General features: G+C 34.3%; 1 protein-coding gene and 1 long non-coding RNA gene across 2 annotated transcripts in view; both read right to left on the reverse strand.

The window, feature by feature from the left end:
* LOC136031911 (uncharacterized) overlaps nt 1-17,520 on the reverse strand; it is a 246,470-nt gene that overhangs the window by 175,219 nt on the left and 53,731 nt on the right. The window lies entirely within an intron of this gene.
* LOC136031908 (zygote arrest protein 1.S-like) overlaps nt 1-17,520 on the reverse strand; it is a 78,497-nt gene that overhangs the window by 11,625 nt on the left and 49,352 nt on the right. The window contains exons 4-5 of the mRNA XM_065711903.1: nt 5,803-5,901; nt 1,785-1,949 (exon numbers count right to left, since the gene is read on the reverse strand). Of these exons, the coding sequence (XP_065567975.1) occupies nt 1,785-1,949; nt 5,803-5,901 (264 nt within the window). The remainder of the gene's footprint in view (nt 1-1,784; nt 1,950-5,802; nt 5,902-17,520) is intronic.

Here is a 17,520-nt window from a genome sequence, read left to right on the forward strand (position 1 = left end):
ATAAATAATTCAGTAATCTGTTCTGGTCTCTAGTGGTATAATTTTTTAGTATTGCTGAATTTGTTTGTTGTAAGGGTGGTCATACCAATTAGGTCGCACTATTGGTTTTGTAAAAAGAAAAACAAATCTTTGTCCTGTATTATTTTATAACGTATTTTGACACCCCCTCGGACAAGTTTTATACTTCTCGGGGTGGCTGTTATTACTGTTTTTGTTTTTGTTTAATAATTAATGTTTTCTCTCTCAAATAGAAACCGAAACTCCAAACAAAACACATTTCCATTAGACCAACTGAATCAACAAAGTTTAGTTTTGAACCTGATACTATATTTGCCTTTGAACACTAGAATTCATTTAATTTTGCACAAGGACTCAAGAGTAAAAGGCTTATTTTACACATAATGCTAATGACACGATATTTATGATACCTATGATATATATTTCCTTAACATATTTAATTTTCTTCCAAAAGTTTCGATAAGCAACCGATAAAGAAAATTCTTCCGATTACCGATTGATTATATATATATTGAAATTAAAAATGCAGAATTTTTGCATAAATATTGGGAGCTGGGAAAGGGAAGCTTCTCTTATATACAGAAGAAATTTTGGCTGTCTTAGGTTTTATGTTGCTCTTCACTTTCATTTGGAAAACTTGTTTCTTTATTTAAAATATTTGCAGACCGTTCTGAGCCTGTTCTCTGAATGCACAAAAACTAGAACATATATTCTAGAGCGTTTGACTCCGGCATACATGCAGAGATACTGCTGATAGCATATAAACACGGTACAGATCGTTCGGTAGTTAGGGCTATGCGCAACATGTGTAGAAAGCTGAATGCTAGAGTAAATGTCCATGTTTTACATGGTGTTGTAGATCTTACCCTGTCAATACCCATTAGAAAAGGTATTAGACAAGGAGCTTTAGCCTCCCCACCCCTGTTCAATTACAGTGTAATCGAGCCCCAGCAAAAAGCCCTTCACGACATGTATTTTTAAAGCAATAGACGTTTCATTAGTAAATTATGCAGATGACGTATTGATTGTAAGTAGAACACACGCAGGGATTCAAGAAAACTTTCGTACATTGTCAGATGAATATAATCGTATTGATGTCAATTTTAATCATAGTAAGAGTGAGATTCTAGTTTTTAATCGCGGTTGCCAAGATCCCTTTAATGTATCTCTTGGTGTACACGTCTTACAAAGACCAAGAACGTGTTACGTACTTTGGAGTCCTAATTGGAAAGAATCTCCGATCGACACGGGTCTTGCTTAAAGATTTTTTTTTGCCAATAAAACTAGGAAGGCATATGGCCTATGGTATTTGGCACTGAAGTTCAAGTTTAATGCTTTTGTAGTTCCCCATTTGCTTACGCTTGCCCCATTTTTTTTTTCTTGCAGACAGATGTCAGTGACATAAAGAAGTGTTTTTACAAATATAAAAAATATCTGCTTAGGTTGCCTCTACGGACCAGTAATACAACTCTGTCAACACGTTACGGAGTAGCTAGTCCAGTGCGTACAGTAGAAAAGTGAAATAAGCGTTATATAACACGCCTGGCAAGAAATCGCACTTTGCTAAGCGTTTTCCGATAGTTGTTTCATGTTATAAATGCTGAATTTGATTTTGTTTTTAGAAGTATGTATTTCTCTTTCTTTTCTTTTGTTTTCTCTTGTATTACTGCGTCAGTTTTTTATTTTTTTGCAATGTGACGGGAAATAAACATATACATACATATAAATTAATTAATCTCTAGGAGTATTTTTGAATAATAACCAACCTGTTTGCAAGGATAGACTTTAGTTTCGCAAGGAGTACAATCTTGTCCATAGTTTGCCCAAGAAGTCGCTGACATCCATTTTCGGCCACAATTTAGACATTTGTACTCGCCAAAACTCCGGTTTTTGCCTTGATAGGGGGTAAGATTTTGGCTTTTCGAACGATCCTGCATTAAAAAGACATGCCAAATTATGTCAAAAACCACTAACATAGACACAGCCTAAGGCACTCAAACAAACTCACACAAATATATACACACACGACCTACCATTTTTTGTGTTGAAATTCACTACACTGTGTTGGTATTCAGCCATTCATCAAATTTCTTTTGAAGCACAGACTTGAAATGGCTTAGGTTATCCAAAAGTAGAAGAATGGGGCACGTTTCGTCTGATTTCGTATGTTTCACAAAATTCTTAAAAGATTCAAGGAAGGTGTTACTGTTGAGAAAACTGATTTGGCGACCTAGACCTATCATTCCTTGTGGCCAACCGTTTACCACACCACCGGAGCCATAGTGGCTTTTACTAGACGTACTGCAAAAATATATTATTGTGACATTTTGACCACCCTCGGCTGGAGTAGTTCATGAAACTTCTTTTAACAGTATCAGCGCTGAAATTCAAGGTAGAGACAGGAAGGTTGAGACCTCTGTTGCACCAACATTACACATCCTGTCAGGTGTCAGCTTTCCTATAAAGCATGAATTGCCACATACAAGTTTGTCAAACAAATTTCCATAACAATATGGTTAAAGCCACTTGCTCTCGCTGGGCTTTTCTCTTAAGGAGATATCATAGTCAGCACAATAGTGCTGCCTAAGTAAAGAGCGATGTGGGCGCAATGTGTTATTTATCTATTTTATGTTTTTTTTATCTTTTTTTTAGACTATGGAAGTTCGTATAGAATTTATTATCATAGAAACTTCAAAAGGGGCTCATTTTATTACAAATTGGAGCTAGTGTACTTTTAAAAGTCAAAAAGGGGCAACTGGTCCCTCCTCCCGCCCGTCATTTCTCCAAACACATCCAAGAAGAATTTTAAGAAAGCGTCGTTCAACACTTATGAAAGGTCCAGAAACTGTGTCTTTGACGATGATAACCCCGCCCACCCCACAGGCTTACAGCAAGGGATGAAAGTCATGCCGTGGGGTGTATGAGTTTTTTTTGTAGAATGGGTGGTTATATGAACTTCGAAGGGGACTCATTGCATTGGTAAACAGAAGTTCTAGTTCCCTTTTTAAGAGTCAAAATGATCGGAGGCCAACATTTCCCCCACCAAACGTCGTGTTTTCCCTAAATGCATCTGATTGACATATTGACATAGCCATTTGTTCAAAAATAGTCACAAGACCGCATAACATTTCCTTCAGGGTTGACACAGCCCCCCTAAGTCTGAGGGTAAGGATTTTTAGTTATGCCCCGGGAACATATACAGGTTATAGGGTTTTTATCGAACGGGTGTTCGTAAGAACTTCGGATAGAATAGGGCTTTTTTGATTGGAAATCGGAATCTATAGTGACATTTTTAAGAGTCAAAAGTGAATAAAGGGCAGCCATTCCCCTCTCAAGCCCATAACATATCCAATCAAAATTTTAAGTGAGCCATTTTTTCAGTATTGTTGAAAGACCCAGCAACTATCTCTTTGGTGATGTCAACCTCCACATAGTCCTCAGGGCAACTCGTTCATTATTTACATAAACTATATGTTATTGGGAAAGTATGGATTTTGACCTTTACTTTCCAAACAGAAGAAGGAATTTCAGGGGATTCTTTTAGAAAATTTTTAGTAGAGTATTGAACTAAATCAAAACACATTATATGTATACGGATCGGCAAAGGGCGTAACTCAAGAATGGTTATGCATATTAATTTGGAATTTTCCTGAAATGATAAGAGAGATGATCTAAAAGGTAATATTTGCATGCTGCCAGTACTACCAAAACTATTACAACTACTGCTACCACACTACTCAACTCAAAATTATGAGAGGAGATTTGACCTAAATCTAAGGATGCTATGTGTATTTACATTTTCAAGAAAAACATATCTCAAGAATTGATTTAGATATTAAGTCGGATCTTTCAGAGATTAATTAAAAGGAAAGATTATGTAACCAAAAGGCAATATATGCACACTACTACTAATACTACTTCAACTACCGCTTCTATTGCTACTTCAAGTAGGGCTAAGAGCACTGAGATGAAAATTTCAAGAAGCATATGAACAAACAGCTTATCAAAAGGACATATTAGCAATGTCATAGCAATAGCTAGTTGTATGAAGTTGCCAGGACTTAATGAGAGTGATATTCAACTGACCAACAGACAACGTTAATTCCATTTATCTTATTAGTGATTTCAAAGAAAGCTCTTGAGTTACCTCTCTTCACTGCTACTTCTCTCTGCCTGCGCTACTGTCCACTCAATTAACTTTCTTTGGTCTTCTCTGAAACTCTTTTTCACTGCTTTATCTGCGATCACATGTTTGACCAAGGACCGACTCAAGTCAAGCCACCAAGGACTTGCGGATAGAATGATTAGTCGTTCTAAATTTTCAAGTTGAAGTCTCAGAGAAGAAATAGTAGCCCTTGCGGAGGTCTTTCAGTTGATTGCTCTATAGAATTTACCTTTTAATTCGTCGGGAGCTTCATTGGTAGGCTCACAGCATATTGCTACTGTCAGTTTTGCAGTCGCACCCAAGAAGTGACTCAGGAATTCCAGTAATGCTAGAGTCCACTATAGTAGAGATTGAGAGGTTTGATTTGTCATTATAATGGCAACTCTGAATTCACGTTTTTGCTCGGATCCGCTATTATTTTATAATTTTGGAAGAAAATTATCATACAGTAACACTACAAAAAATAAAAATAATACAATAAAACGACAATTAAAACAACTTAATATCAAATGATTATACACTGTGCTAACATAAAATATAATAATAGGAAAACCATAAATGCCATAAAAACCATGAAAATAAACAAACTTACGATTGAAACTACACATGACGCATTAGTGGCGGGTAACAAGAGTAGTTTATTGTTTTTGCATTGTGTTTCCTGAGGATGCAGCTTCCTCATGATCAGTGATTCCAAAGTTCTGAGCTATTCTAGAGTTTCATGACCATGGAGGAAATTGAAGTATGTATTTAGCGAACCGTAAGAAACATGAACAGATTTTTTTATACTGGAAATAGTAAAATTTCCCGAAAAGGACAACATTAAAATTGTGGGGAAGGAAAAATGGATTAAAGAGAGATGCCAGAATGTGACGGTTGAAGCAAAATTTCGCAGCAATTATGGATGTATATGTAGTGGCAATTTTAATATGGCTTCTCAGAAGTAGTAGAGTGTGAGAGAGGGCTAAACTACTCGGGAGGCCAAAATAGGTGATACTTTCAACAGGCTGAGCCGTACAAGGACCAACGGTTATAGATGGGACGTTTAGGTATTCCATCTGACAGGAAAATTTCAGAGAGTCACTCAGTTTTTCGGCTGATACTAAAAATACCATCAGCCTGTGAACCAAAGAAGTATTGACATCATTGGAAATTCAGGAAGATGTTTTTTTTTCTTAAGGATCAACAATATTTTTAAGGAGAACAGGAGAAAAAATTGCACCTTAGCGGGCTGCACTACGGACAGGGATTCTTCTTGCTCGGTGAATAGGCTCCTCAGATTTGAAAAAAGGATCTTAGGACAGATTTTCTGGAACAAGATGCTGTTCCAGCAACCTGCAAAAAAGCAAATATTCTTCAAAAAAGTGCTGGAAATAGTTAACTTTACCCTGCTTGAAATTCCTGGATTAGACAATTTTTTGTGGTTGTATAGTTGGGGACTACATTGGGAACACAAAAACAGTGCCTAATGCCAAGCTATGCATTGCAAGTTAAGGACATCACAGGTTTCACAGAGAGCATAAGGCTAGGGTTGCTGGAGATACAGTTTTTGAATTTAGCGTAATATTTCAGTGTAAAACACCAACCTTGGCAAACAAAAGGAAATTAAAATTACTTACAGAGTGAGGGTGGTATTTGCTTTCTTCTTCATGACCATAATCCATTTGAAACTTAGGATTTTGACAGTTACACATGTCGTTTGTAGTTTCACTGGCAGTCTCAAAGTAAATACATTTTTTAAATTTCGTTATTTAGTACTAAATTATAAATTATTAACAATGAATTATTAATCTCTAAAATATTATTTATTGCTAAATTAATCTCTAATTGTCCTATAGATGTCTAAATTAATCAATAAATTATTCTTTTTTTATAGTAAGCCTGAACACAGATTGACAGCAGTGAATGAAAACTTCAATTGAGCCCCTTGTCTGATCTTAATTAAGTTCTTGCTAATTTTTATTTCTATCTAACAACTTTTAAAATTGGATAGTCACTTCAATAGGTATGTAAGAAGTAATTTCTAGATATTGTAAGAGATTATGATAAATTATAGATAATTTCAAACAGGTTCTATATAACTTTGTGAACATTAATACTTCATTCGAATGTTACTGCCAGAATAATATTGTGTAAGAAATTACATAGGATTCGTTGGGGACAAGTGCAATTATAAAATGAATACACATTAAAATTTACAATATCCAAAAAATCTGTGCTCTTACTCATTTTATAAATATAATTTTTCTTAGGAAGAATTAGTTTATTTAGGATCTGACCGTGATATACTAGTAAAAAACCACTTGGTGAAGAAAAAAGCATTTGAAAATGATTCAGTAAACATAAATATTTTCTTTGAAACTCGTTGTCAAGAAAACAAACTTGAGGGAAAAAAAACGTTTGCTAAATATAGTTGGCGAAAAAAATATTAAATTAGAACTTAATCGGCAAAAATTAAAGCCTTCCAAGAATTTTTTTTACTCCTTTTTGTGACATATACGTCATCAAGAGTAGAATATGTCTTTACGGTTGTATATGGCTAGTGATTTTTTACGGAATTAAATAAAAAAAACTAATTTTTTTAGCTGAAAGTAAGGGGCGACATTAAAACTTAAAACGATCAGAAATTATTCCGTATATGAAATGGGTTGTCCCCTCCGCAATCCTTCGCTCTTTACGCTAAAGCTTTTAATTGTTTAAAAAAATTGAATTGTGGCAAAGAGTCAAACTTTAGCGTAAAGAGCGAGGGATTGCAGAGGGGACAACCCATTTCATATACGGATTAATTTCTGTTCGTTTTAAGTTTTAATGTCGCTCCTTACTTTCAGCTACAAAAATCAGTTTTTTTAAATTTAATTTCTGAACGTTTTTGAATTAATGCATGTTTGGTTTTGGCTCTCCTCACATAAATTATTAAAATGAAATTTGTATATTAATTCATTTTTTGGCTAAATGGCTTTCTCTTAGTTTCGATCAGACGATTTTGAGAAATAAGGGGTGGAGAAGGAGGTCTAGTTGCCCTCCAATTTTTCGGTTACTTAAGAATACAACTAGAACTTTTAATTTTTAACGAATGATTTTTTTAGTAAAAAATATACATAACTTAAGAATTAACTTAAGTAACAAACTTTCATAATCTTATATTTTTATTATGTATACGAGGGGGATTGTACCCTCATTAATACCTCGCTCTTTACACTAAATCGTAAGTTTTGTCCCAATTCTTTAAGAATGACCCCTGAATCAGAAAGGCCGTAGAATAAATAGTTTAAATTACTAAAAATACTTTTATCATAAAGAGCGAGGTATTTATCTCCTCCTAAATACCTCGCTCTTTATGCTAAAATATTTTTAAAACCCCTCATATGCGTAATAATCTCTGTTCGTTTTAAGTTTCAATGCTACTCCTTCCTTTCGTTTGAAAAAACGTTTTCATATTTATTTTTCATTGTTTTCTTATAGTAATGCTAGAAAATCCTGCGCCCTTTTCATTGAATTTTTCTTCCCCCATGACAGATTCCTCCAAGGATAGTTCCTCCAACATAGCCCCCTCCTATCAGCCCCACCCCCAAACAAAATAAAATCCCCCTGAAAACGTCTGTACACTTCCCAATAACCATTACTATTTTTAAACACTGGTCAAAGTTTGCAACTTGCAGCCCCTCCCTCAGGGATTGTGGGGGAGTAAGTCATCTCCAAAGACATAGTTTTTATGGTTTCCGACTATGCTGAACAAAATGGCTATCTCAAAATTTTGATTCGTTGACTTTGGGAAATAAATGAGATTGGGAGGGGGCCTAGATGTCCTCCAATTTTTTGGTCACTTAAAAAGGGCACTAGAACTTTTCATTTCCGTTAGAATAAGCCCTCTTGCAATATTTTAGGACCACTTGGTCGATACGATGACCCCTGGGGAAAAGAAAAAAAAAAACAAAAAAAAAACAAATAAACACGCACCCGTGATTTGTCTTCTGGCAAAAAATACAAAATTCCACTTTTTTGCAGACAGGAGCTTGAAACTTCTACAGTAGGGTTCTCTGATACGCTGAATCTGATGGTGTAATTTTCGTTAAGATCTTACGACTTTTATGGGGTGTTTCCCCCTATTTTCCTAAATAAGGCAAATTTTCTAAGGCTCGTAACTTTTGATGGGTAAGACTAAACTTGATGAAACTTATATATTTAAAATCAGCATTAAAATGCGATTCTTTTGATGTAGCTATTGATATCAAAATTCAATTTTTTAGAGTTTTGGTTACTATTGAGCCGGGTCGCTCCTTACTACAGTTCGTTACCACGAACTGTTTGATACGGTTAGTGATTTTATCTTAATTAAGGTTTGGTGAAATTGCTAGGGATAGTCTCAAATAATCATGGGTATGCCAAAAAAGTGTCAATTAAACGAAGTAAATTGAATTCAAAACAGGAATACTGTACAACAGTCATCCTATCGTAACAGATATAAAATCTTAATTACCTAAATACCATAATCAACAACTCTGCCTTCTTAAAATGGTAGCTTATGAATAAGGCCAAGGATGCAAAAGTGACTAAAGAAGACGTATATTATTGTGATATGCCGTTATATTAATTCTCAGAATAAAAATATAAGTTTCATAAGCAATTTAATTAATTACCTATAAGAGAAAAATATATTTTAGAAATTTCAGTTAAAAGATCTATTATTGCTGTACCGTCCTGAATTATGCTATGGGTACACTAAAAAGTGATGTGTCACCATTTTATATGCAATACTTGTGTGGTTGTCAGCAATATCTGTGTGGTGTAAAAAAGCAAGTATCTGTCCAAAAGATTTCTAAGGTTTCAATTTCCAAAGCTTTTTTAATCTACTAAGACTGAGACAATAACGGCTTTAGCAGGATGTCTTCCAATTGATTTTAGAGCCAAAGAGATAGCTCTCACCAGATATCTTAAGAGAGGAAGTCCTGATTATTGGCCACCCTTGAATAATTTAAATAGCCATAAATTAAACAAACATACATATTATACTGACTCGTAAACAAATTATGTATTTAGTAATTCACTTTCTTCCTCTAATACTATAAATGAAATGCGGGAAACTCTACGCATAAACCTATATATGAAATGATAAACAATATTCTGTGAAGCTATTAAGCCTTGGACCTTCCAGTTTTAACTGATCATAATTACCTTCTTCAAGTTGCAAAAAATTCTCCTAATTATAAACTGACACAAATTATTACTGGTCACTATAAATTAAATTATTTTTTCTTTAGAATTAATCAAAGTAATTGCTCCACTTGTGATTGTGGTGATGAAGAGATCTTTTTGAGTATAAACTTTCTGAAAATAAAAGAGCCGAAATGCAATTTAGATTACACGACTTTTCTTACTCTGAAATTTTTAATATTCATGTTAATTGGTTTATTTTAGAGGCTCAACATGCTGTTCTGGCATACTTGAATCAAACAAAGAGACTGGATATTGTGTAATGTTTTTCCCCTTTGAGCTATTTAGTAGATGGTATTTTGTAGCTGTATTTGTGATATAAAATAAGTGCTGTGTTTTGTAGATTAGATAGTGAAATACTCTCTACGAGTTTAGTCACTGAATACATTCATTCAAGCTATAAGAGTGTCAATCAAGATGGTTAAATGAAGTAAAATGTAAAAGAGCAGAAAAGATCAGAATGATTAAATCAAAAACCCTCTAATATAAAATATATGTCGTTTAAAATAACTGAAAATCTGTCACTGACAACTCTTATTTGTAAAAACAATGAATACAAGCATGCTCAGTCATGGAAATGACACTGAAAAATGAGTATTGTGACATAGAGTTGCCTTTTTTCTCTGGACTGAAACCTACTTTCCTTATGCTATTAAAAAAATTACTTCTGAGCACAAAATATATTTTGTGAACACAATTAATGATTTGTAATAGCTCTGTTTTGCTATGTTTTGATTATTAGATATTCTAAAACAATGATGCGCACGCTAAATAGTGTCAATCAAGACAAGTAAATATATATAGATTGAATATAGGAGCAGAATTTAACTCATAATTTTGAACATATTACTCTGAGGTGACATACATGTCATTGCGATTTCCAAGAACTGTCATTAACAAATTTGATCATAGGTAGCTTAATAGCCTTTCCTTAGCGAAGAGTAACGCAGGCACTCTATACCATTTTTTTTAAACCGAAGCACCTTGTACAAAAGGAAGTTTAGCGGAGACCTCAAAAGGGTCTCACTCGACTTGAAACTGAAAGCTCTAGATCCCTTTTTAAGAGTTAAAGGTGATTGAAGTGAAACCTCAACCCCCCTCCCATGCTCATGAGTTTCAAAAAGGTATTCAATCAAAATTTTTAGAAAAATATTTTGTTCAGCACAGTTGAAAAGTTTAAAAACTATGTTGAGGGAGATGACAACTTCCCCCTACTCCAATAGCCCTCAGAACAAGGGCTTTAAGTTATGCCATTTGACCCTTGTGTACATATATTATTTTTGATGTATTTAGATGGACATTTCAGAGAAAATTAAGAGGAATATTGAATTAAATCAAAACAAGTTATGTGCATACAGATTGTCAAAAGGGGAAAATCCAAGAACGAAAGAATTATTTTTTTGAACTTTCAGAAAATGATGAGTAGGATGATGCCGTTGACCACAAAAGGCAGTATTAGCAAGATTTTGAATTCATCCAGTTAAGACATGTGTTGAAAACGATTATATATTCAAATAGATTATTCAGACAGTGATTTCAGTGTCGTGCAATAAAGAAAACTTTTACATTACGTAAAAGGACTGGATTTAATTATTCAGTGACCAAAAAATTAAATCTTTTCCGGCTACATTTCAAGGACTTATTTAAGGGCATCATGATAAATCATATGGATAAACTGTTTATTCGAAAGACAGTTGAAAACTTGGATTTATGGTTTATTAGGGGGTCTTCAAACACCTCCCTTGGCGGCAAGTCTCTTTGATATGGCTTAATACAAATCAGGTGATCTTGCTTATGTTAAATTCGAAGGTTATTCTCTATGGCCGGTCAGATTTGAAGAATCCATATCAGGTGGTTGGAAATATATGGTATATTGCTGTGGGTCTCAAGATCAGCAGATGGTAGTGAAGACTAACCAACTAATTTCGAATCAAATAAGAATAAAGCGGCAAAAAAATGTCGAAAATGTTAATTTTTTTTAGATGTACTAAATCTAATGTCTGATATCTACCTTGTAAATTTTAAGAACAAAAAAAGATTGATCAGTTGATTTCCCTGGTTCCAAAAGCTGTAGCCCACACAGAACACAAGTGCTGTTACTGAGACTAATGAAGTATTAGCACGATTAACGGTGACAGAAAGAGAAATTACTCCCACTAACGATAACTTGAGAAAGAACATTGAAACAGAGGTAAATCACTTAGCTATGCTTGATAAAAAAAATTCTTGGTTGAAAAAATTTCTTCGAAAGTCTATCAATCTATTATTGTGGGATAAACCCCAAAATTTACTTAAATTAAAAAAACAACTAAATTCCGTGGAAAGTAAGCTTGAATCTCTTGATGATAGAATACTTCAGACTGAGTGGCGTATAAATAATATTGACCAGGATTCAAGACTATATTCACTCACGTTCAATGGCGTTAAATAAAAGTAGAATTTGGACCTGGAAACTACCATGCTAAATATCCTCTGAGGAAGGGGAACACACCAGAATATCTGATACTGACCTAAGCAAAGTGCACCGATTTGCCTCTGTAATTTCTGTTCAGCCTCATAAAATTACCCCTGTACTGATTGGATTCCGTGACAAAGAGATAACAAAAAGTGTTTACGCAGCTAAGAAGAAACTTGAAAAAAGGAGTATTTTTATTTTGGTAAATCTAACCCACCAGCAGCGGTATATTCTTACCAGAGCTCGTGAGAAATATGGCAACGAGTGCGTTTGGTCTAAATCAAGGGTGAATTTTCGTCCACCTTCCCAATGAGAACACTCCGCATAGACTTTGGTCAATCGAGGGCATGTTTTATGCAAGTTGTTAAAAGGGAAACTCAGGAATGACTTTGGGTATTCAACTGGAACTTTAAGGTGGAATTAAAGGGAAGAAGAATTGACCAACAGCACATATAAGAGGATGTTGAACTAACCAAAAGACTCTAAGTATATGTTACCACTATTTTTACTATTGTGTCTGCTACGATTGCTTTTTCTAGTTGGACTTTGGATCCTCCAGATCCAGGAATGATACATAGGGTGTCTACAAGGTCTTGCTGTATATATCGGAACTAGACTGCAGCCGTGACATCCTCCCACTTTGGTTGAAGAGACAGCTCCGCACTTCTCAGGTCCCGGTCGTACTATACGCCTACCTCTTATGCGCTTCCCTTCGGGGCACCGCTCAATTAACATTTTTGGGAGTTAATCATGTGGTATATAAAGGATGTGACCAAGTTAAGTCCATCTCCTACGCATCAGGAGGTCACTAACTAATATATGACCGGTTCACCGACGGACTTCTATACTGCTGATCTTCTCCTGCCACGATTAGTCCAAGATCCTTCCGAGACACATACTCTCAAAAGCTAGGACACCTTTCCAATTGGACGTTTAATTTCCAACAGTCGGTAGCACAGAGAAAGATGGACATTATATTGGTATTTAGGAGTCGCATCTTTAAGCGCAGAGAGTATTTACAGCTGCACCAGACTGTTTACAATTTGTTGAAGGCCAATGTTACCTGTCCAATTCTCGTCTTAATTTCATTATCTATTTCGCCATTACATTCAATCCAGCTCAAAGTGACATAAATTCTTTGTCCTGATCAATTGCTTTGTCTTTGCATTACAATTTAAGGGAAGAATCTGATATGGCCATACTATTTGTCTTACTGACATTCACCGTAAGTCCCACTTTCTCCCCTCTTCGTCTATGGCATCGAGCAGCTGCTACAGTCATTGTTACACTTCTAGAAAAACAACGCCACATACGAAGTCTCGATCAAAGATATGCCGGCTGCTAATCTTCACTCAACAGCCTGAAGAGTGCCGCAGAAAAAATTCCATTACAATGACAAAAAAGAGCAGGGATAAGACTTATCTCTGTTTAACTCCAGACATTATCTTGCAGGAACTCGTATCCTTATTTCCTGTGTGTCAATTTGTAAAAATGATATATCAGTTACTATATCATTACTATTCACTCTAGGTCTATTTAAGGTCTTTTATGCGAGGCCCATCCCGCGTCACCTGTCTTTGAATCCGAGAGCACATCCCAACTTTCATTTTTTACATGAGATGCTCGGCTTGTTTTCTTTCTGACTATCTCGTTTGATAGTCAGTTCACCATTTCCGAGTCTCCTCTTTTAGCAGCATTTTCTGCAAGTGATGTTTTCTCCTCCATTATGTTTCTTTTGTCTTTCCATACACTTTTTTTAACCACCTTATCCTCTACTTTTTAATGGAGCTGCGACTGGGCTTTTTATTGAGGGCTCAACGCATTTAGAATAAACATTTTGGTCTCCTTGTGTTAGTAGTACATTTCCAGGTCTTGTCTGATAATCATTCTTCTTTCTGTCATTTTTGAAACCAAGGTTTGCCTTTATGACGTTATGCTATACAATTTTCACTGAGGTCCCTATGTTCTCAAAACCAGATTCCTGAGCTTCATCGAGATGGTTTAACGCTTCAAAGTTGTAGTAGAGTGATAAGCAGAAGCTTCTACAGATATCACGATCTTTCAGCTGATGGGTGTCCAACCGTTTGTGTGGTGTGGCATTGATTCTCAGCTTCTAAACTTTCAGGTTATTTCTTGCTTCGACTATCAAGCAAAGTGTGATATGAATTCCTATTTGCTCCATGAAAGCCCTTCACGTCAAGTATATTACTTCTCCAGGGTCTTGATATGAGGACCAAAGAATACTTGTGAATTGTTTTTTGCTTGAGCATGCTATCATCAGGTTGTTGCCTAGGGCACAGTTGAGGAGAAGTGCTCCGTTTACATTCCTTGTATCCTAAGTCATGTGGGCCAAGAACTTCAGGGTGGTATTGACGATCTTCATCAACTTTACCATTTAGATTGCCAACAACACAGAGCACAATGTGCCTAGGAACGTCTTCAGTGACCGAATATGTTGCAAAATTTTTAAGAGCATTTGGAATTTTTTTTAAACGTTTTAATTTTTGTAGAAAGAATTTTCTACTTTGTAACAATTATTTATGTTTTGTATTAATTCTTTTGTGTTTTCTAAGAACAACTTTGTATTTTATTGGAACTTTTTTGTGTTTTGTAAGAATCTTTTTGTCTATTGCACGAAGTATTATGTATTTTGTAAGAACCAATTTGTGTTTGTAGGATCTATGTAAAATATTGTAAGGACTCTCCTGAATTTTATGAAAATCACTTTTGTTTTGTAAGAAATATTTCGTATTTCTTAGGAATTATTTTTTGTTTTGCAAGAAGTGTATTGGATTTCCATGATGTATTTTGTATTTGTCAGAACAATCTTATGTAGCATAAGATTTTTTTTTTTTTTAAGAATTATTTTCATATTTTGTAAGAATGGCTTTTGTCTTTGTAAGAACTATTTTATGTTTTGTCAGATTTATTGTATGTTAGGTCGTAACTATTTTGTATTTTGTTTGAATTATTATGAATTTTGTAAGAGCACTTAGGATTTTCTTTGAAATATTTTGTGCTTTGTAGAAATTTTCTTATTGTGTATTATTTATTTTGGTTTTGTTGCAGCTATATTGATTTTTCTAAGAACTACTCTGTAATTTATTAGAACTATTTTGTAATAACAATTTTGTACTTTTATGAAGTAATTTGTAGGTTTTAAACACTTTTTTCGTACTTCAGAGAAACTATATTGAGTTTTTTAAATTCTTCTTGTATTTTATAAGAATTATTTTTGTTTTGTAAGACTTATTTTTATTTTATTTTTAGGAATTATGGATGTATTTTATGAGCAGTACGTATGAGTATTATCTTCCAAACGGCTTAAAATATTATGTTGAAACTGTAAGAGCACTAGGAGAGAATCACATACAAGACCAAAAAGACCCAATGTTATCACCTTTACTACTTACTGCTAGTAATACTGCTGCAATCACTACTGCTCCTATTGCTCCTACAGCTATTTCTGCTAGGATGTAGAGTAAAAATTATATAAGGTATAAAATGTACCCTAAAATAGGGTATAAAGTAGAAACTTTCATCGATAGTTTGTGTTCCTTTAAAACTGAATCACAATCGCTTATTACATGTTAAAGAAAGACTGAGGTGAAATGTTAAAGAAAGACTATTTAGCTGATACTTTTAGGGCTGTTACTTTTACTACTTCTGCTCTTACTATTGAATTTAAAAAAAAAGAATTTAAGTGCATCTGGTTTGTCAAAATACTATAAATACAATAATATGGTACTGGTATCATGTTTTATTTTTCAGAGGGACTTGAGGAGGCGTAAAACTAAATAAAAAAAATATATGTATCCAAATTTTCAAAAGGGGACAGTTTATTAAAACAAAAAAATACATAATATTTTTAATATTCTCTTTTCTCTTATACAATAAAATATACCAATAAAAAAGAAACATAAATTAAGTTAAAAATTTTCAGAAAAATAAGTTTTTCAAAGAAAAATTAAGTGCAACATTCAACTAAAAATGAGCGGAAACAAAGTCAAATCAAATAACCAAGATTGCTGAAAAACAACACCAAATGAATTTAGATTCTTATTTTAACATACACGTACTAATATCCATTCTTTAAAGTCTTAATAATTTTGATTTATTAAAGTTATTAAATAAAAAAAATTGTTTTTTTAACTGAAAGTAAGGAGCGACATTAAAACTTAAAACGAACAGAAATTACTCCGTATATGAAATGGGTTGTCCCCTCCGCAATCCCTCGCTCTTTGCGCTAAAGTTTTTAATTGTTTTAAAAAGTAGAATTGTGGCAAAGAGTCAAACTTTAGCGTAAAGAGCGAGGGATTGCGGAGGGGACAACCCATTTCATATACGGAGTAATTTCTGTTCGTTTTAAGTTTTAATGTCGCTCCTTACTTTCAGTTAAAAAAAAACTAGTTTTTTTTTATTTAATTTCTGAACGTTTTTGAATTAATGCATGTTTGATTTTGGCTCTCCGCACATAAATTATTGAAATGAAATTAGTATATTAACTTTTTTTTGGCTAAATGGCTTTCTCTTAGTTTTGATCAGACAATTTTAAGAAATAATGGGTGGGGAAGGAGGCCTAACTGCCCTCCAATTTTTCGGTTAGTTAAAAAGGCTACTAGAACTTTTAATTTTTAACGAACGTTTTTATTAGTAAAAAATATACATAACTTAAAAATTACCTTACGTAACAAACTTTTATATTCTTATGTTTTTATTATGTGTACGAGGGGGTTTGTACCCTCGTTAATACCTCGCTCTTTACACTAAATCGTAAGTTTTGTCCCACTCTTTAAGAATGACCCCTGAATCAAAAAGGCCGTAGAATAAATAGTTGAATTTACAAAAAAATATTTTAGCATAAAGAGCGAGGTATTTATCTCCTCCTAAATACCTCGCTCTTTATGCTAAAGTATTTTTAGAACCCCTCATATGTATAATGATCTCTATTCGTTGTAAATTTCAATGCTATTCCTTACTTTCAATTGAAAAGACGTTTTCATGTTTATTTTTTCATTTTTTTTTTATAGTAATGCTAGAAAATCCTGCACCCTTTTCATTGAATTTTTCTTCCTCATGACATTTTCCTCCAAGGAAAGATCCTCCCACATAGCCCCCTCCAATCAACCCCACCCCGCAAACCAAAAAATCCCCCTGAAAACGTCTGTACACTTCCCAATAACCATTACTATATGTAAACACTGGTCAAAGTTTGTAACTTGCAGCCCTTCCCCCAGGGATTGTGGGGGAGTAAGTCATTCCCAAAGACATAGTTATTATGATTTTCGACTATGCGGAACAAAATGTCTATTTCAAAATTTTAATCCGTTGACTTTTGGAAAAACATTAGCGTGGGAGGGGGCCTAGGTGCCCTCCAATTTTTTTGATCACTTAACAAGGGCACTAGAACTTTTCATTTCCTTAAGAATGAGCCCTCTTGCGACACTCTTAAGACCACTTGGTCGATACGATGACCCCTGGGGAAAAGAAAAAAAACAACAAAAAACAAATAAACACGAACCCGTGATTTGTCTTCTGTCAAAAAACACGAAATTCCACATTTTTATAGATGGGAGCTTGAAATTTTCACTATAGGGTTCTCTGATATGCCGAATACGATGGTGTGATTTTTGTTAAGATTCTATGACTTTTACGAGATGTTTCCCCCTTT

The sequence above is a fragment of the Artemia franciscana genome, chromosome 10, assembly GCF_032884065.1.
Source record: "Artemia franciscana chromosome 10, ASM3288406v1, whole genome shotgun sequence".
Classification (NCBI taxonomy): Eukaryota; Metazoa; Arthropoda; class Branchiopoda; order Anostraca; family Artemiidae; genus Artemia; species Artemia franciscana.